Below are 20,501 nucleotides of genomic sequence, written 5' to 3'. Positions count from 1 at the left end.
GCCCTGTGTGCCTCGGTCGTATGCAGTCCTGATTGTGGCGCTCACCTGCACGGCGCCAAACACGCATACGACCATCATTGGCACCAAGGCAGAAGCGACTCTCATCGCTGAAGACGACACATCTCCATTCGTCCCTCCATTCACGCCTGTCGCGACACCACTGGAGGCGGGCTGCACGATGTTGGGGCGTGAGCGGAAGACGGCCTAACGGTGTGCGGGACCGTAGCCCAGCTTCATGGAGACGGTTGCGAATGGTCCTCGCCGATACCCCAGGAGCAACAGTGTCCCTAATTTGCTGGGAAGTGGCGGTGCGGTCCCCTACGGCACTGCGTAGGATCCTACGGTCTTGGCGCGCATCCGTGCGTCGCTGCGGTTCGGTCCCAGGTCGACGGGCACTTGCACCTTCCGCCTACCACTGGCAACAACATCGATGTACTGTGGAGACCTCACGCCCCACGTGTTGAGCAATTCGGCGGTATGTCCACCCGGCCTCCCGCATGCCCACTATACGCCCTCGCTCAAAGTCCGTCAACTGCACATACGGTTCACGTCCACACTGTCGCGGCATGCTACCAGTGTTAAAGACTGCGATGGAGCTCCGTATGCCACGGCAAACTGGCTGACACTGACGGCGGCGGTGCACAAATGCTGCGCAGGTAGCGCCATTCGACGGCCAACACCGCGGTTCCTGGTGTGTCCGCTGTGCCGTGCGTGTGATCATTGCTTGTACAGCCCTCTCGCAGTGTCCGGAGCAAGTATGGTGGGTCTGACACACCGGTGTCAATGTGTTCTTTTTTCCATTTCCAGGAGTGTATAATAATTGTAGTGCTTTACATTTTGATCATTTTTTGTATCATTTCACACTAAAAGTTAGAGCCTGAATTGTGGCAGTGGGAATAAAATGTAATATATAATGGAAACTGATTAATAATTGCTGCTTAAATAATTAAAAAAAGAAATTTTGAAAGAATAATTGAAAAAAAAATGGAAGGTACACATATCCGAAGTGAACTTTAACTGGCATTAATATCAACAGACCCTCAATATTCAGTACATATATTCAGCATTTAAATTTACGTACTTCTTTGTCTTGTTACCGCCATTGTTCATAGAGCTTGGCATGACAATGCTGGTTCCGGATCGCCCCTCTTCTACTCATGCAAATTATTCTTGTCTGCTTCGATTCTCTTTATGCAGTATTCTCGACACATCATGGAATGACAGGTTTCTCAGCACGTCATGGAATGATGAACAGACAAGTATGGTCGTCATGAATGTACAAATAAACTTTGCTATCTCGAATACTTTGTATAACACCTTTTAATATGCAATTTGAATACACTTTTTTTTTTAACAATATTAACTCGGCGGAACTCATCATACGTCCACCCACTACCACTTATAGAGACAAACAGCTGAATATAAACAGACCCTCAATACTGGCAGAAGTAAAGCTGTGAATACCGGGCGTGAGTCGTGCTTCGGTAGCTCAGATGGTAGAGCACTTGCCCGCGAAAGGCAAAGGTCCCGAGTTCGAGTCTCGGTCGGGCACACAGTTTTAATCTGCCAGGAAGTTTCAGCTGAATATAAAGAAATTAAAAAATTGAAGAGCTTAAGAACTTGATAGAGCAGTAACAATCATGGCTCTGATAGTGGATGGCTGTTGCAAAACCATTAATCTGAAGGTCTCTCTAAATTAGAAGACCAAAAATTGTCCCCAAAAATACCCTTCTTACATTCCAGTACTAACTGAGGAGACATCTGTTGTGAGAGAAAACTTCGCTCTCCTCACTTGATTAACGATCACACTCATCGCTGAACTCACTGTATGGGTCATAACGAGTTGGTACTCCTGTTATTCTTTCCAAATTTGCCAATTACTCACATATTTATTTAACTAATACCCAGAACATTCTCACTTAGTTTCCCACCTTAGTCACATAATGCTAGCAGCATGCTATAATACAGCTGTACCCCAGCTTCATTAATACACAATTACCACATCTTTTAGCTCTCTCTGTCACATGCACACCCCTCAGCCCATTTTAAGCTTCAAAATCATTTCTTTGCGTCTGTTTAGGGCACTGATGTACTCTTTGTTAACACTGTCGGTGATTTTGTGGAACACATAGTTCAAGGTGAAGCATAATATTTCATTTGCTAGTGCTAGATGACTGTTGTATAATGTATATTTAACAAGCCTTTCTTTCCCTGGAGTATTTTAATTTTGCTACCTATAAATAAGTGACTGACAAAGAAAACTGTTTTATTTGCGTGAATGACCTACCTAGTTCTTTGTCCTACAAGACAATAGTATATGCTGATCATACAACCCTTATAATGATGACTGTAAATGGTTGATGTTTCTATGTAGTGGCAACAAAAAATGTTGTTGTTATTGTGGTCTTCAGTCCTGAGACTGGTTTGATGCAGCTCTCCATGCTACTCTATCCTGTGCAAGCTTCTTCATCTCCCAGAATCTACTGCAACCTACATCCTTCTGAATCTGCTTAGTGTATTCATCTCTTGGTCTCCCTCTACGATTTTTACCCTCCACACTGCCCTCCAATGCTAAATTTGTGATCCCTTGATGCCTCAAAACATGTCCTACCAACCGATCCCTTCTTCTAGTCAAGTTGTGCCACAAACTTCTCTTCTCCCCAATCCTATTCAATACCTCCTCATTAGTTACGTGATCTACCCACCTTATCTTCAGCATTCTTCTGTAGCACCACATTTCGAAAGCTTCTATTCTCTTCTTGTCCAAACTAGTTATCGTCCATGTTTCACTTCCATACATGGTTACACTCCATACAAATACTTTCAGAAACGACTTCCTGACACTTAAATCTATACTCGATGTTAACAAATTCCTCTTCTTGAGAAACGCTTTCCTTGCCATTGCCAGTCTACATTTTATATCCTCTCTACTTCGACCATCATCGGTTATTTTACTCCCTAAATAGCAAAAGTCCTTTACTACTTTAAGTGTCTCATTTCCTAATCTAATTCCCTCAGCATCACCCGACTTAATTCGACTACATTCCATTATCCTCGTTTTACTTTTGTTGATGTTCATCTTATATCCTCCTTTCAAGACACTGTCCATTCCGTTCAACTGCTCTTCCAAGTCCTTTGCTGTCTCTGACAGAATTACAATGTCATCGGCGAACCTCAAACTTTTTACTTCTTCTCCATGAATTTTAATACCTACTCTGAATTTTTCTTTTGTTTCCTTTACTGCTTGCTCAATATACAGATTGAATAACATCGGGAATAGGCTACAACCCTGTCTCACTCCCTTCCCAACCACTGCTTCCCTTTCATGCCCCTCGACTCTTATAACTGCCAACTGGTTTCTGTACAAACTGTAAATAGCCTTTCGCTCCCTGTATTTTACCCCTGCCACCTTCAGAATTTGAAAGAGAGTATTCCAGTTAACATTGTCAAAAGCTTTCTCTAAGTCTACAAATGCTAGAAACGTAGGTTTGCCTTTTCTTAATCTTTCTTCTAAGATAAGTCGTAAGGTCAGTATTGCCTCACGTGTTCCAACATTTCTACAGAATCCAAACTGATCTTCCCTGAGGTCGGCTTCTACCAGTTTTTCCAATCGTCTGTAAAGAATTCGTGTTAGTATTTTGCAGCTGTGACTTATTAAACTGATAGTTCGGTAATTTTCACATCTGTCAACACCTGCTTTCTTTGGGATTGGAATTATTATATTCTTCTTGAAGTCTGAGGGTATTTCGCCTGTCTCATACATCGTGCTCACCAGATGGTAGAGTTTTGTCATGACTGGCTCTCCCGAGGCCATCAGTAGTTCAAATGGAATGTTGTCTACTCCCGGGGCCTTGTTTCGACTCAGGTCTTTCAGTGCTCTGTCAAACTCTTCACGCAGTATCTTATCTCCCATTTCGTCTTCATCTACATCCTCTTCCATTTCCATAATATTGTCCTCAAGTACATCGCCCTTGTATAAACCCTCTATATACTCCTTCCACCTTTCTGCCTTCCCTTCTTTGCTTAGAACTGGGTTGCCATCTGAGCTCTTGATATTCATACAAGTGGTTCTCTTCTCTCCAAAGGTCTCTTTAATTTTCCTGTAGGCAGTATCTATCTTACCCCTAGTGAGACAAGCCTCTACATCCTTACATTTGTCCTCTTGCCATCCCTGCTTAGCCATTTTGCACTTCCTGTCGATATCATTTTTGAGACGTTTGTATTCCTTTTTGCCTGCTTCATTTACTGCGTTTTTATATTTTCTCCTTTCATCAATTAAGTTCAATATTTCTTCTGTTACCCAAGGATTTCTATTAGCCCTCGTCTTTTTACCTACTTGATCCCCTGCTGCCTTCACTACTTCATCCCTCAGAGCTACCCATTCTTCTTCTACTGTATTTCTTTCCCCCATTCCTGTCAATTGTTCCCTTATGCTCTCCCTGAAACTCTCTACAACCTCTGGTTCTTTCAGTTTATCCAGGTCCCATCTCCTTAAATTCCCACCTTTTTGCAGTTTCTTCAGTTTCAATCTGCAGTTCATAACCAATAGATTGTGGCCAGAATCCACATCTGCCCCAGGAAATTCTTACAATTTAAAACCTGGTTCCTAAATCTCTGTCTTACCATTATATAATCTATCTGATACCTTTTAGTATCTCCAGGATTCTTCCAGGTATACAACCTTCTTTTATGATTCTTGAACCAAGTGTTGGCTATGATTAAGTTATGCTCTGTGCAAAATTCTACAAGGTGGCTTCCTCTTTCATTCCTTCCCCCCAATCCATATTCACCTACTATGTTTCCTTCTCTCCCTTTTCCTACTCTCGTATTCCAGTCACCCATGACTATTAAATTTTCGTCTCCCTTCACTACCTGAATAATTTCTTTTATCTCGTCATACATTTCATCTATTTCTTCATCATCTGCAGAGGTAGTTGGCATATGAACTTGTACTACTGTAGTAGGCATGGGCTTTGTGTCTATCTTGGCCACAATAATGCGTTCACTATGCTGTTTGTAGTAGCTAACCCGCACTCCTATTTTTTTATTCATTATTAAACCTACTCCTGCATTACCCCTATTTGATTTTGTATTTATAACCCTGTAATCACCTGACCAAAAGTCTTGTTCCTCCTGCCACCGAACTTCACTAATTCCCACTATATCTAACTTTAACCTATCCATTTCCCTTTTTAAATTTTCTAACCTACCTGCCTGATTAAGGGATCTGACATTCCACGCTCCGATCCGTAGAACGCCAGTTTTCTTTCTCCTGATAACGACGTCCTCCTGAGTAGTCCCCGCCCGGAGATCCGAATGAGGGACTATTTTACCTCTGGAATATTTTACCCAAGAGGACGCCATCATCATTTAATCATACAGTAGAGCTGCATGTCCTCGGGAAAAATTACGGCTGTAGTTTCCCCTTGCTTTCAGCCGTTCGCAGTACCAGCACAGCAAGGTCGTTTTGGTTAATGTTACAAGGCCAGATCAGTCAGTCATCCAGACTGTTGCCCCTGCAACTACTGAAAAGGCTGCTGCCCCTCTTCAGGAACCACATGTTTGTCTGGCCTCTCAACAGATACCCCTCCGTTGTGGTTGCACCTACGGTACGGCCATCTGTATCGCTGAGGCACGCAAGCCTCCCCACCAACGGCAAGGTCCATGGTTCGTGGGGGGAAACAAAAAATGAACTAATGCAAAATAGAAACAAAGAAAACTAATATACTTCTGTCTCCACAAACTAAGTGGAAAGGTAAATGAGTGTGAATCTGCCAGACTACTAGGAATTCATTTGGATCCACAACTGAAATGTGATGCACACACTGACCAATTGTGCATTAAACTGTCATGTGTGATTCATTTACCCTGCAAATTAAAAACCGGTGCCAATAAGAAACAGCTTCAGTGTTCATATTATGCTTTCATCCACTCATGGGAATATTCTGTGGGGACAACTATTTTGGTCCAAAAATAGTGTTTATGTGACAAAAACAGGCAGTAGTGAGAACAATTTGAGGCATTTCAAACACAACCATGCCAGCCACATTTCAAAGAATTGAAAATATTAACTGTACCGAGCCCCTACATTAAAGCCTCTCTCCTCTTAAAAAAAAATTATGGAACAAGGACCAGAAATAATATAGTCTTAGAAAATACTAGATTAAGTAACTCCAAAATATACTGGCATAAAGCTGTATAATAACAATACCTTGAAGTTAGAGACCTACCATAGAGTTCCTTTGACAGGTATGTACAGAAACTGTTAATTTACAGCTGTGTTTATGAAATAGAAGAATTCTATAATAGTGCCTTACCCCAAAGCAAACATTTAACTTTTAATTTAATGTAAAATATAAATCCAATGTTTAATTTTTAATGCAAATTTTTATTATTGTATACGTATCAAAACCCGTATTATGTACATGATCAGTGATTGAGGAATAAATATAAAAAAATATAAAAATTGTAGAGGAAACCTAGGTAAGAATAAAGCAAACAGGTTCAAATGTATGTAGGTTACAGTGGTTGTTCAGTGATAAAGAGGCTTGCACAAGATAGACTAGTATGAAGAGCTGCATCAAACCAGTCTTTGGACTGAAAACAGCAACAGTACCAGTGTCCTCTACTGAAGTCTGCAAATGATCACTTGTTAGTTGAAACCAATTATGTAACTATGAAATGCTCACACAAATCAGTGTGTGTGCAAATTTAGATGAGGGTCATCCCATAAGTTGTGGCAACTATGGTATATTGTGCAAAAATGTGGCATCACCATAATCACAGTAAATACATTCAAAAGCCCATAGAAACAGAACCAAAATCAACCAACAGATTGCGACTGCATGTGAGGATGGATCAGTATCAGCATCTGAAACATTAAACATGAGCTTGGCTGTGCTACAAGCAGAGTGGAACAGCAAGCATATATGAAAATTGCCTTTCTCTCTGGCAGAAATGCTACTGTGTGATATGGAACTACAAGCAGCCTGAATGCTATGCTCATTGTGGCATATGACAGTCGCAGTACTCTGGAGTGGCACCCTGGTAGGGATTGCTGCACTGTCAATGCCCAATTCTACCACAACTTTCACCTGTACCATCTGCAGTGTACGCTGCAGCAAAATCGTTTGCCGCTTTTGGATAATGCAATTATACTCCATGATAACGCTACAACCCACAGTGCAGGATCATCATCAATTGTTTACAGTGGTGGAGGTAGAAAATCCTCTCCTGCCCACCCTAATCACCAAACCTCAGTCTATGCAACTTTGGCCTTTACAGACAGCATGAATATCCTCACGGCATTTCAGCAACAAGTGGCTCACATCAATGGCAATGCCGGTGGCATTCTACACCTATGTGGATGCACTGGAGGGGGGGGGGGGGGGCTTTTTTGAAGAGCAGTAGTTGATTTTCATTCATTTTTGTAGCATTTGTACTCACGCACAATACATTTACACATTTTTCCAATGTGTATTTCATTTTAATCTTTGCCTTGATCTCCTGTACTGGAACCCTATTTTATGTTGGCATTCAGATACACACTGCCCTATCAGTTCAACGCATATTTTGGAATTTCCATATTGTCACACCATTTGCAAGATATAAAATCGCCATGATATATGGAATGACCCTCATATATAATTTTCCAAATGAGTAAAGGTAACAAGTCACCATGCAGTTGTGGCATAGAATCATCAAAAGGCTCACAAACAAGACTGATAATGTTGCTAGCTATTGGATGAATACTTCTTCAGAACTAGCAAATACACACATGTATAGAAGTATTGCTTTGTTGTCCCAGCTGACTACATTGTGCCATCATTGCAGCTAGTCTCGGATGAGTGATTGTGCTAAGTGAGTTGTTACCATTATGCCTTCCGTTATTTAATCTTCTGCTTGTCATTGTTGAAGTTATATGTTACATTAATATTATTGCATAGGGTGCTGTTTTTCAGTATCAAATATTTGGAATATTCATCAGTGAGTATTGCCTCATCAGCTGAAGATTTTTCTTTGTCTTTCAGCAAGTGACCTTTTTCTAGAACCAAGAATTAGTATTTTACTTGAATCCATATTACGAGAGATGTTGCAAAATAATTCTGAAATAGACTTCAAGAGCTGTATACCAGGTGTATCATCATTTTATGATCTGTAAGTAAACTTGCTTGCTGTGTTTATGGTATAAGAAGAGTTTATTCTTTCTATTTATTTAGTCAGAGCATGATATGTTGAGAGATGACAACTGTTGTAAAATAAAAAATAAAATAAAATAATTGATATTCAGCTGCAAGCTCCATAATAGATCTATCATTTAATTATCACTTACACAATAGCTGTTTCAACATTGGGCAATTATCATCAGAGGGTTTCTGTTTATGGGAGTAGAAGTTGATATCTTGTGGTGTTAGAGATGAGGTATTCTTGGAAAGTTTAAAGAAAGCGGTTTTGTCATTATTATTACATCACCATCACCATCATCATTGTCATCATCATCGCTTCTGCCAAGGAGCAATGCAGAATTCAGCGAACACTACATGCACAGTTGTTTACATAAAACTCTCATAGTAGACAAACTTATTGGAGACTACTTCAGTCCACCAGACTTGTATACATGAGAAGCACAATGCATTTGGGACATGGTTTGTTGTCATGCTTGTTTGGCATGTAACATTGCTTAACAAAAATGAAGGAGAATCTGAATTTCAAGACACTCAAAAATAGGTGCCTTTAATCTTTTGAAAACCTGCATAGAATTCAAGAACAAGCTTACAGGGCAAAATATATGAATATTCTCCAGACCTCTAAATATTTCTCTCATAGAGAAGACAGATATAAAATGGGTAAATAGCAGTTACACAACGTATTACGCTTCAAGATAATGTGAAGATCTTATTTGTTCATTCGTTCATTCATTCAGTTATCCAAAGCCTATTTATTTGAAAACTATGATAATTATTGAAGTGCTGTAATAATGGTAACCTTTTTCTACAATAAAAATTGTTTCTTGCAGTTCTGCTAACAGAAGTTTAAAAACCTTGGCTCCAGATAATCAGATAGTCTATACTTATAGTGGCTAATGAGATTTTTTTAAATTGCTTTTGAATTTGTAGGAACAACAGTTCTTGTTTTCTATCCAATATATGTATTTATTTATCATTTGGTATAAACACTTGGACATGTATTGTACACTGAACAATTTTAATAAAATACATGTTATCCCTATTATTTTGTAATTCATTAAAACATTATCTAAAAGTAGGTGCAATAATTAACAATCAAATTAGATTGGCAGTAGCTTTTAATTTGTTTTTGGTGTACAGTAGTAGCCTGCAATACTTTTTTATGTTGATTTATAACTTGACTTTTTGTACATTGGTGAAGGCTGTCCTTCATGATAGTATTTACAGAACATCATGTGAACTACTGAATTAATTAATTCGACACCTTCAGAGTTAAATAATTTTATTTATTAACATTTGCATATATTATGATTTTCGTTTTTTATTTTTCCTTTGTTTGATGGCTTAGAAGTGTTATCAAATTTCCTTTGAAATATATTATTTTTGAATCAAATAATAACTATTATCATTAGCCTGTGTCACCAGTCAGAGCTCTTGAATCAGTGGCATAGTTACTTAATTTATTGCTAGAATCTTCAGTGATGTCAGAAAGTTATTGATGTACTGAAGAGAACTAAAACTGTAAGGATTAATCTTTGTACAAAATTTTATTTTTCCATATTATTCCAGTTCTATTATGTTCAATTTCCTGGATTTTTTTTACCAAAGTATCAGATTTTTTTAACTGCTACTATTAGAACACCTTTAATATTACGCTAGGAGGGAATTTACAGGATACATAGAAGGGTTATAGATGCATTTTATTTTTGTTTGTCCTCTTTTGTCAAAAATCATATTCTTTTTGGTTACTTTTAGCAAAACTGTTTTTTACATTTATTTATTCATTGTATAAAGTAAACTTTGACTTGTGAAAAAGCAACCTATTTTAGCAGTATCTTTGGGAACCAGTGACTTTCTGGAAACTTTTGGGAAACAATTGTTGAGCTCAGATAACTTTTATTTGCTGGTTCTCTTCCCCCACTAAGTTCGGCATGTAAATAACAATGGATTGCTGACCCTTTTTGCTAGATATTGTACAGAGTTTCAGTGAGGGATTTTTATTTAGCAAGTACTCTGAGCTATCCTTACGTCACTCTTGATGTTTAACTTCATAATTGTGTGCCTATCAGCTGGTCAGTGTCTACAACTTATGGTGACTGGTTGTCTTTACTCAATCCATTGTTTGATTTTAGTAATGATTACTGTTAAAAACTCTTCCAGGTATAATGATCTTCTGGAACAATTTGCTGCAGTATCTTATGGAAATAAGATTTTTGGGCAGTTTATTATTATACCTTTACAGCAGCGACATGGAAGTAGCTTGAAGAGGCTTCTGTGGAGTGAACATGTTGCTGTTCTGCGTGTTCTAGGAATTCCAATTGACCAGGTCTGCTATGACATAACAGATGAAATACCAAAATTTACTAACCCACCATGTATTGATCTCACAATAAATTAATTTTTCAGCTAATGATTCCACTGGAGGAACTGCTTGAACCTTGTGAAGTGGATCCTTCTCTTCTGGATATTTATTTACAAAGTTTAGCCACAGGTACGAGGTTTGTTTTTTATCCAAAAGTGTTTAAAGTACTTGGTGAATGCACAGATAACTGCGATCAGACACAGGTGTGAGCGTCTAGGGTGCATTATTCTGTTACAAATAAAATTTCTCCCCCTCTTTTTTTTCTGAGGGTTTATATTTAAAAGTCAGATGAGGATTCAGAAAGAAAGGGAGAAATAAGCGTGAGAACAAAGGATTTTATACTGACAAGAGTACTCTTTACATAATGCACTGGTCTATTTGTAATTAAAAGTGAAAACTATATCATTAACTGTATTCTAAAGAGCTGATCTTTTTCATAAAAAAGTCAAATAGCGTGAACTATGCACAAAAAATTCTAAACACAAAGAATAAATGAGGACAATAAATAGTATGGTAATAGAAAACTATAAGTAGGACATGGAAACGAGAGAACTTCTATAATGACACTGAAAAGAATACAGACATACTCTGGAAATATAAGTTTGAGTTCTATAAATAAGTAGTGTGAAGATGCACAAACCAAGTGGCATTGTAGGATTAAGGGCAACTATGAAATAGGTGAATGAGCAAAAGAGTTACACAGTGTTATAACTTCAAGTTGAACAAATATATTTCAAGTAAGACGCAATACATGAAATTCACAGATCAAGTAAACAGAGTAAGACGTGTGTACACTTTAACAGTCAAATCATAACTGAGTCCGAGTCTAGCGGCCACTGGCTTACTGGCCGCTTAGGTGGCGCTGCTGCTGCATGGCTGGCAGACAGCGCCGCATGTAGAGGACACGCGTAACTGCGCGGTGGCACTTTGAAAGATCGGCGAGTCACAACACTTTCCCCCCCTTTGAAGTTTTTGAACAGGTCTTGATGGAGGTGTCCTGTAGATTGCTAACGCCCATAGGTGTTGTTTGACTGGCCGTAAAGTCTCGAGGAGGAGGCTTCCCGTATGGACGGAAGTGTCCCCGATGATAATGGGTCGAGATGACAGGAGACGTGAGGGTCGATTCTGCTGGGCCCCGTGCACCAATCTGCCCGTTGCGGCAAGTCCGGTTGTTATAACAGGAGACATGGGCGATGTGCCCGCGTCCGTAGGAGAAGGTGGCGAGTAGAGTTGCTCCGACAGATGATGTTCATGTCTCCTGGTGGCGTCAGTTCTTGTGCTGGCATGAATATGATGGTGAGAGGACTGTGTTGTGAGTAATGAGAGATTCCAGTATCCCGAGCATCAGGTAGAGCCGAAGGTGGTGTAGCGGCATCCGGAACAGGCGTTGCCGGCACACAAGGCTGAAGCTGGTGCGAATGACACACTGCAACACCCGTGTCCGTCTGGATTTCATACAGGCATTGGCCACAGTGTCGTAAGATGTGGCCAGGACTCCGTTTTGGCCGCCTGCCATATCCCCAAACCCATACAAGGTCTTCGGCGGTGAACCGGCCAAGCGAAGGCACCCACAGCCGTGAGGTGGAAGGCTGCAGAAGATGAAGTAGCGTGCGGGGCTGTCGGCCATGTAAGAGCTCAGCCGGGCTGTGGTCGCCCATGGGGGTGAAACGGTAAGAAGCCAGAAATTGGAGAAGCGCATCATCAGCAGCAGAAGAAGTCAGGAGTTTCCTCATCTGAGCCTTAAATGTGCGGACCAGTCATTCAGCCTCACCATTTGACTGTGGATGGAACGGAGGGGCCGTGACTTGCATGACGCTGTGACTGGCACAAAAATCCGCAAAATCGGAAGAGGCAAATTGCGGACCATTATCAGTAACAAGAGTAGAGGGAAGGCCTTTCAAAGAGAAAATGCGAGCTAGAGCATTGGTGGCTGCCGCGGTGGTAGGTGACGTGCAACGACAATGAAAGGAAAGTTAGAGTAGGCGTCAATAACAAGAAGCCAATAAGTACCTAAAAAAGGTCCCGCGAAGTCAGCATGAATATGCTCCCAGGGCTTCTCAGGCGAAGGCCACGGTGACAAAGATGACTTAGGGGCGGCGGCCTGTGATGCACAAGGGCCGCAGGCAGCAACCATGTGTGCGATTTCAGAGTCGATGCCGGGCCAGTACGCATGACGGCGCGCCAGAGATTTTGTGCGAGAGACACCCCAGTGCCCTTGGTGAAGGAGGCGCAAGACAGAAGCACGCAAAGACGCAGGTACCATAACATGCGGCAAAGCATTTCGGTGGAAAGGAGGATAACACCGTCCCTAGCCGTGAGGCGGTAACGCAAAGCGTAGTAGTTCTGCAACGGATCAGAAGTCTTAGTGGACGAACGATCTGGCCAACCCTTCTGAATACAGCATAAAACCTGGGGGAGGGTAGGTCAGAACCCGTAGCAGCCGCCAGCCGGTCCACGGTGATGGGGAACCCGTCCACAACCCGCTGCTCGGCAACATCCAGGTGGAAACACAAAAGTTCGTCCCTATCGAATGCCAGATCAGGACCCATGGGAAGGCGAGACAGTGCATCAGCATTTGCATGTTGAGCCGCCGGCCGGAAATGGATCTCCTAATTGAAACGAGACAAGTAAAGAGCCCAACACTGGAGGCGGTGTGCAGCCTTGTCAGGAAGTGACGTTGATGGATGAAACAAGGAAACAAGTGGTTTGTGATCCGTAACAGGATTAAATTTGGATCGATAGAGAAAAACACCAAACTTATGAAGAGCATAAATAATGGCCAAAGCTTCTTTTTCAATTTGAGAATACTTTTGTTGGTCATCCGTGAGCATTTTGGAGGCATAAGCAATGGGTTGTTCAGAACCATCAGAAAAATGGTGCGCAAGGACTGCACCGACCCCATATTGAGAGGTGTCCATGGCAAGAACAAAGTGTTGGCCAGGTCGATAAGTAGCCAGGCACGAGGCCTGTTTCAGCAGTCTTCAATTTCTGGAAAGCCACATCGCATGACGCAGCCCAGTGAAAGGGCACGTTTTTATGCAACAGGTGATGCAACGGCTGAGCCACCGAAGCAGTAGATGGTAAAAACTTGTGATAGTATGCTATTTTCCCCAAGAAGGCCTGCAGTTCCTTAACAGATGTAGGGCGAGGAAGGGTATCGATCACAGCGACAGTTTGCTGAAGCGGACGAATACCATCCTGAGACAGTTGAAACCCCAACTAAGTGATAGATGCCTAAAAAAATTTTGATCTTTGGAGATTACACTTAAGACCGGCAGTCTGTAAGACATGAAAGAGTGTGTGGAGATTTTGAAGATGTTCGTCAGTGGTGGAGCCAGTGACAACAATGTCGTCCTGGTAACCCCGAATGGCAATCGTTGGTATTGATAGAGGCCAAAAGTCGTGTTAAGGACCAGAAACTGCTGGGAAGCAGCGTCGAGAGGAAGTTGATGATAAGCTTCTGACTGGTCAAGTTTAGAAAAATACTGGCCTCCACCAAGTTTAGTGAACAATTCTTCAGGTCGAGGCATAGGGTAAGTGTCGATAAGGCATTGAGCATTTATAGTGGCTTTGAAATCGCCACAAAGACAAATATCACCATTTGGCTTAGGAACGACAACGACAGGAGAGGACCACTCACTGGAAGTGACAGGAAGCAAGACCCCTGAAGCAGTGAGACGATCCAGCTCCCATTTGACCTGATCACGAAGGGCCACAGGAATGGGCTGAGCTCGAAAAAACTTAGGCTGAGCAGTGGGTTTGAGTGTGATATGAGCTTCAAAGTCATTTGCACAGCCTAACCCATGAGAAAAAAGGGATGAAAATGTCGTAGACAAGGAATCCAATTGAGCATAAGGAATAGCATCAGAGACGATATTGACAGAGTCATCTATGGAGAACCCAAAAACGCGAAAGACATCAAAACCAGAAAGATTCTCCGCATTACTATGGTCAACCACAAATATGGGAACAGTGCGAACGACAGATTTGTAAGATAACTCAGCATCAAATTGTCCCAAGAGAGAAATCTTCTGTTTATTGTAAGTCCGTAATTGCCTAGTGACAGGTGACAGGATTGGAGAACCCAACTGAAGATACGTCTGAGAATTGATGATAGTGACAGCAGAACCAGTATCCACCTGCATGCGAACATCTCGACCAAGTGTTTGGACAGTGAGGAATAACTTCCCTGAAAGGTAAGAAGCACAATTGACAGACAACACAGAATCAGAATCAGCGTCATGTTCATGAACATCATGTATGCAGTCGGATTTGCAAACGGATGACACACAACCCCTTTTTTTTTTTGCATTTGTGACAAATGGCCCAACGTTGTGGACAATCTTCTTGTGAATGTTTTGTAAAACACCGCGGACATGAAGGAAGTTGCTGTGGGTTTTGCTGCAGTTTCTTAGAGGTTTGTTTACGGTTAGGCCGAGGCTGCGCTTGGGAGCGTACTGCGGCCACGTCGGCCGGCGGGGACATGCCACATGCTTCGTCAACATCGCACAGAGGTTGTATTTCCCTGACGTCACCCCACATCTCTATTTGCGCTCCAGCGGCGCGAGAAATTTCAAAAGACTGAGCGATGGATAGGACTTAATCTAAAGTTGGATTTGTCAACTGAAGGCCACGTTGCCTAACTTCTTTGTCGGGTGCCGACCGGATAATAGCATCCCGTACCATGGAATCGGTGTAGGTTTCTTTGTGAACTTCAGTAACAAATTGACACTGTCTACTGAGGCTGTGAAGTACAGCAGCCCAAGCGCAATAGGATTGATTTGGTTGTTTTTGACAATGATAAAAGGTAATATGAGATGCTACCACATGTGTTTGCTTTTGAAAATAGACGGACAGAAGTGAGCACATTTCAGTAAAGGACAAAGATGCAGGATCTTTCAAAGGAGCCAATTGCGACAACAACCGATACATTTGAGGTGAAATCCATGAAAGGAACAGAGACTTACATGTTTGTTCGTCCGCAACATGAAATGCCAAGAAGTGCTGTCGAAGATGTTTTTCGTAATCAGACCAGTCTTCCGCCGTCTCGTCGTAAGGAGGAAAAGGAGGTAGAGGCAACGACGAGAGACTCCCCCACATTTGATGCTGTGACGAAATCACGAATCACATTTGTGAGAAGCGTTTGCTGTTCTATGAGACCTTGCAGTAGTTGCTCTAAAGTAGCCATGGAAACATGTGGGTCAACGATGGAAAAGAAAAATCCCATCCTCGTCCCCAATTGTTACAACTTCAAGTTGAACAAATATATTTCAAGGAAGACGCAATACATGAAAGTCACAGATCAAGTAAACAGAGTAAGACGTGTTTACACTTTAACAGTCAAATCATAACTGAGTCCGAGTCTAGCGGCCGCTGGCTGGCTGACCGCTTAGGTGGCACTGCTGCTGCATGGCTGGTAGATAGCGCCACATGTAGACGACGCGCGTAACTGCGTGGCGGCACTTTGAAAGATCGGCAAGTCACAATACACAGAATGCGCAAAAGAGTTACTCGCCACATGAATGATGCAAAATACTTGGAATTTCAAAACCATAAGTGAAAATAGCTGAATATATCAACAGAATATGCCAGAACTGACAATATCTTAACATCTGAAAAGTAGGTTAAAGTAAAACCTGAAAAATTAAAATAATTCTGAACAGAACAGAAAAAAGTTCAAGGGGTTCATGTAGGCCTATCTGTGATCCACAGTTGACCAAAATTAGAAGAAAGAGAAAAATCCCATTTCAAGCCTTATTAAACTGTAAGTTAATGAAATCAGTTATATACATAGTATTTCCATTTCTGTCACTAAAATATACTTAAAAGTGACGCAGATAATAGCTGGACAAAACTGTTATACAACATTCCAGTAAATTTTTCATAACACTTGCAGAAAGTTTAGGAGTCAAAAATAAATGTCAAGCAAAGAAGCATCAGATTTAATAAGGTTGAATGCATTTATGGCAGAAGGATTTTGATATAAAGAAATCAAATTATGAAATTGATACAGCACTAAAAACTGTAGGTATTCTGACTACACAGCTGTATGTACTGGTATTAAAGTATGGAAATCTTGTTGTGATCTGACAACTTCACCACTTCTTTTCCCTTAGCTGCTTCTGACATCTGTTGATCTTCAGGTGAGTCAGATTTATCTGTGCTGTTGGCCCACTTTGTCTGTATGAACATTCACAAAAACTGTCTCACTGGTTTCTCTCATATTTTCTTAAATGTGGCTTCAGCAAAAGTGTGCATTAGGCTCTTATGGTTCTCAGTGCCTAATATCAATTTTGGAGGAATATTTATAGGAATATTCTTTGGCACCAACACATGCAATTATTAAAGAACTATGTTATGACCTGTTTCCAGACTGCTTCTCAAGCTACCCTTCAAGGTGATCATAACATCATTGGCATAATTATACTGCTAGAGCTAAGACTTACTAATTATCTTACAGCTTTCTAAGGTATAAATCCAACATCAAATCCCATAACACAGAATCACAGGCCACCTGTGAAGATCTCTTTTTTAAATGTTGACCTGGGAATGTGCCAATTCCTTCTCTTTTCTGTCAGTGGTTTTTCAGATTGATGAACAGTGGTGCAGGGCAATCCAACTCCTTCATTTAGTCGAAAAGCTCTTGTCACCAAAGACTGTCAAACATCTCAGCAATGTCTGTCACAGATATTATATATTTGCTTGGAATGTTTCTTCCTAAAGTTATTGCTTTGTTTACAGCATCCTCTGTTGACTTCTGTTTTCTGAAACCAATATTATTAGCTCCTAAAAGGGTAGTCAAACATATGGTGGTGTCCATTGGTAGACAGCAAGTAGACCATGGTTCAGATAATATAGCATCCTAACTCTGCCATTCCTGTACATATCCTCCACCATAGGTTATTGTTGACAAGATTGACTTATTCCAAAGATAGTGCAACATTCATTCAGTGAATGGTAGGTGGAAAAATGATTTGTACAGGAATAGTACATCCTTATCTAATGCATAGAATGGCATGCACTATTCAGCAGGTTTCAATTTCAGTGAGCTTCCATCAGAACTGAAAAAAACTGAGTGATAAATTCCAAGTGTTCAAATCCAAATTGCAAGGTTGCCTTGTGCCACACTCCCATGCAGAAGTTCTGTACAGAAGTGCCCCACAATGGTTACGAACTTTTCTCACTAATGTGTTATTTGTTCTTGTACTCTCTCTTTTTTGTGTGTGTTTCAACTTGTTTGTGTATTTTTTTATATAAATCAGTATTCTGTAAACACTGTAAGCCTACTGGTCCCTTCCATGATGAAGTAGCTGTGGCTTGCATAGTCCTTCTTTCACATCTCCTGATCAGTTTTTACATCATTAGGTGCTCTCAGACAAACCATTCTCTCTTATTTCACAACAGAATATGAAATATTTTGTCCTCATTGGCAGGCTATTACATATCGGGTTTAATTTTATGAGTTAGAATGAAAGTGCTCACACATATAAGATTCATTGACCTACCTTATCAATTTAATTTTAAAAATTATAAATTATCTTGGTGGATTTGAGTTGCTTGTGTACTGTGACAAATACACTTTCTCCATTCCCTGTTAGCCTATTCTTTTGACATGCATTTAAATTTTCACCAAAAATCTCACTTCTGTCAGCTTCAGGTTTTAACTAGCTTTCTGTGTCTAATATAATGTGAGTTTCACAGCTTTTTAGGACCATTTATAACTCAGGCACTTCGTTGCAAATGCTTTGACAGTTAGCCACTACAATTTTAATACTCTTGCCTGTGGGGGGTGTTTCCTTGGATCTTATACTGATACTCTGGGTCTCCTACAACCTGTGTTATCTGGACTGGATGGACTGTCACCTAATCTAAAAGATCATTGTGCGCACACACACACACACACACACACACACACACACACACACACACACACACACACACACACACACACACACACACACACACATATATATATATATATATATATATACACAAAATCAGCTACCTGGGTAACTGTCTCTAATATGTAATACACACATGACCAATTTAGAGTATCCTTACAGTTCTCAATCCTGTGACACAAGTCCGGGAAGTCACAACCCAGGTGTCAAAAAACATGGTCTCTTGTTCAGGTCTTCCACTTGACACAGAACCAGTGGGCCAAGGTCTGTTCTGGTGGCAAAGCTACAGATTGTGAGCTTTGTTAAGCTGGTATTTTCAACCTTCTCTGCCAGTCACTGGAATAATTCAAGTATGACAGCAGGGCCCAGATGACAGGCATCGTTTGTCCATGTGCTCCACAATCTGCCATTGGCTACATCCTGTTCCCTAAGTAGCTCTGCCAGAATAGCCTGTTTACAATGAAGAATGATGCCCCAGGGATACACACTGCCTGCACATGGTGTTCCTTCCCATCCCTTTCTGCCATTTCCCTAAGGAGTACCATTATTCACTGGATGTTTGAACTGCTGTTGAGTAATAGACATTATCGGTCTGTATTTGCTTCACTTTGAAAAGGGACACATTACGTTTTCCAACATGTGAATTGAGTCTCACTGTCAGTTTCAGTGGAAATCAGCACTTCGAACTTGTTAGTTTTTGGGGATGGGTGTATCATCCTGAGTTCTCCCTGGTCCTTGTCTCCTCTATATAGGACAACTAGGTCTACCATTGACACACCACTCACAGGCAAGTGGACAAATAGTGATAGATCATGTATTTCCTGTAGAAGTGACAGTATCCACAGAAGATGACAGTACTTGAACTACTATTAGTATCTCTAGTACATAACTCTCAGTAGCCCTCTCAACATACTCAGCTCCACAGCTTCCAATCATTTGGCAGTAGTCAGGAGAATTTCCAGTTATATACGAACAGCATTTAACTCATCCCATGCCTGAGAACAGCAAACACAGTGAGGATGCATGGCGACTGATGCAGTATTTTACAGATCAGTAAAAATGGTTTGCAATAACGAAAAAATTTAGTACAAAATTTACTGTTTCTGAAACGTTTTTCAGCTTATCATCACTAACAAATTCAATAATAAACACATGATGAATGCAGACAATTTACACTGAAGTGTCAAAGAAACTGGTATAGGCATGCATATTCAAACACAGAGACATGTAAACAGGCAGAATATGGCTCTGTGGTTGGTAGGTGAATGAATCTTATGTGTGTGAGTATTTTCATTTTAATTCATACAATTAAACCTAATATGTTATAGCCTGCCAATGAGGACAAAATATTTCACACTCTGTTGTGAATTAAGAGAAAATGGTTTGTCTGAGAGCAGCTAATGATATAAAAACTGATAAGGGGATGTGAAAGAAGGATATGCAAGCCAAAGCTACTTCACTATGGAAGTAGTCAGATCAGTTATTGCTGCTACAATGGCAGGTTATCAAGATTTAAATGAATTTGAATGTGGTGGTATAGTCGGCGCATGATGGATGGAACATAGCATCTCCAAGGTAGCAATGAAGTGGGGATTTTCCCATACGATCATTTCACGAGTGGACCATGAATATCAGGAATCTGGTAAAACATCAAATCTCTGACATCGTTGCAGCCAGAAAAAGATTCTGCAAGAACGAGACCAATGATGACTGAAGAGAATCGTTCAATGTGATGGAAGTGCAACCCTTCTGAAAATTGCTGCAGATTTCAACACTAGGTCATCAACAAGAGTCAGCGTGTGAACCATTAATCAACGAAACTTTATTAATATTGGCTTTCTGGGCTGAAGGCCCACTTGTGTACTCTTGATGACTGTACGACACAAAACTTTACGGCTTGCCTGGGCCCATCGACACCAACATTGGACTGTTGATGACTGGAAACACGTGGCCTGGTCAAACGAGTCTTGTTTCAAATTATATCGAGCAGATGGATGTGTACAGGTATGGAGACAACCTCATGAATCCATGGACCCTGCATGTCAGCAGGGA

General features: G+C 40.9%; 1 protein-coding gene across 2 annotated transcripts in view; it reads left to right on the top strand.

Annotated features, from left to right (window-relative positions):
* LOC126187439 (RNA polymerase II-associated protein 1) overlaps nt 1-20,501 on the top strand; it is a 266,874-nt gene that overhangs the window by 233,766 nt on the left and 12,607 nt on the right. For both annotated transcript variants that reach the window (XM_049928519.1, XM_049928518.1), the window contains exons 21-23: nt 8,031-8,157; nt 10,347-10,512; nt 10,593-10,677. In XM_049928519.1, the coding sequence (XP_049784476.1) occupies nt 8,031-8,157; nt 10,347-10,512; nt 10,593-10,677 (378 nt within the window). The remainder of the gene's footprint in view (nt 1-8,030; nt 8,158-10,346; nt 10,513-10,592; nt 10,678-20,501) is intronic.

Source organism: Schistocerca cancellata, chromosome 5 (genome assembly GCF_023864275.1).
Source record: "Schistocerca cancellata isolate TAMUIC-IGC-003103 chromosome 5, iqSchCanc2.1, whole genome shotgun sequence".
NCBI lineage: Eukaryota > Metazoa > Arthropoda > Insecta > Orthoptera > Acrididae > Schistocerca > Schistocerca cancellata.
Note: the sequence above shows the minus strand (reverse complement) of the source record. Positions and strands in the feature narration are given on the sequence as shown.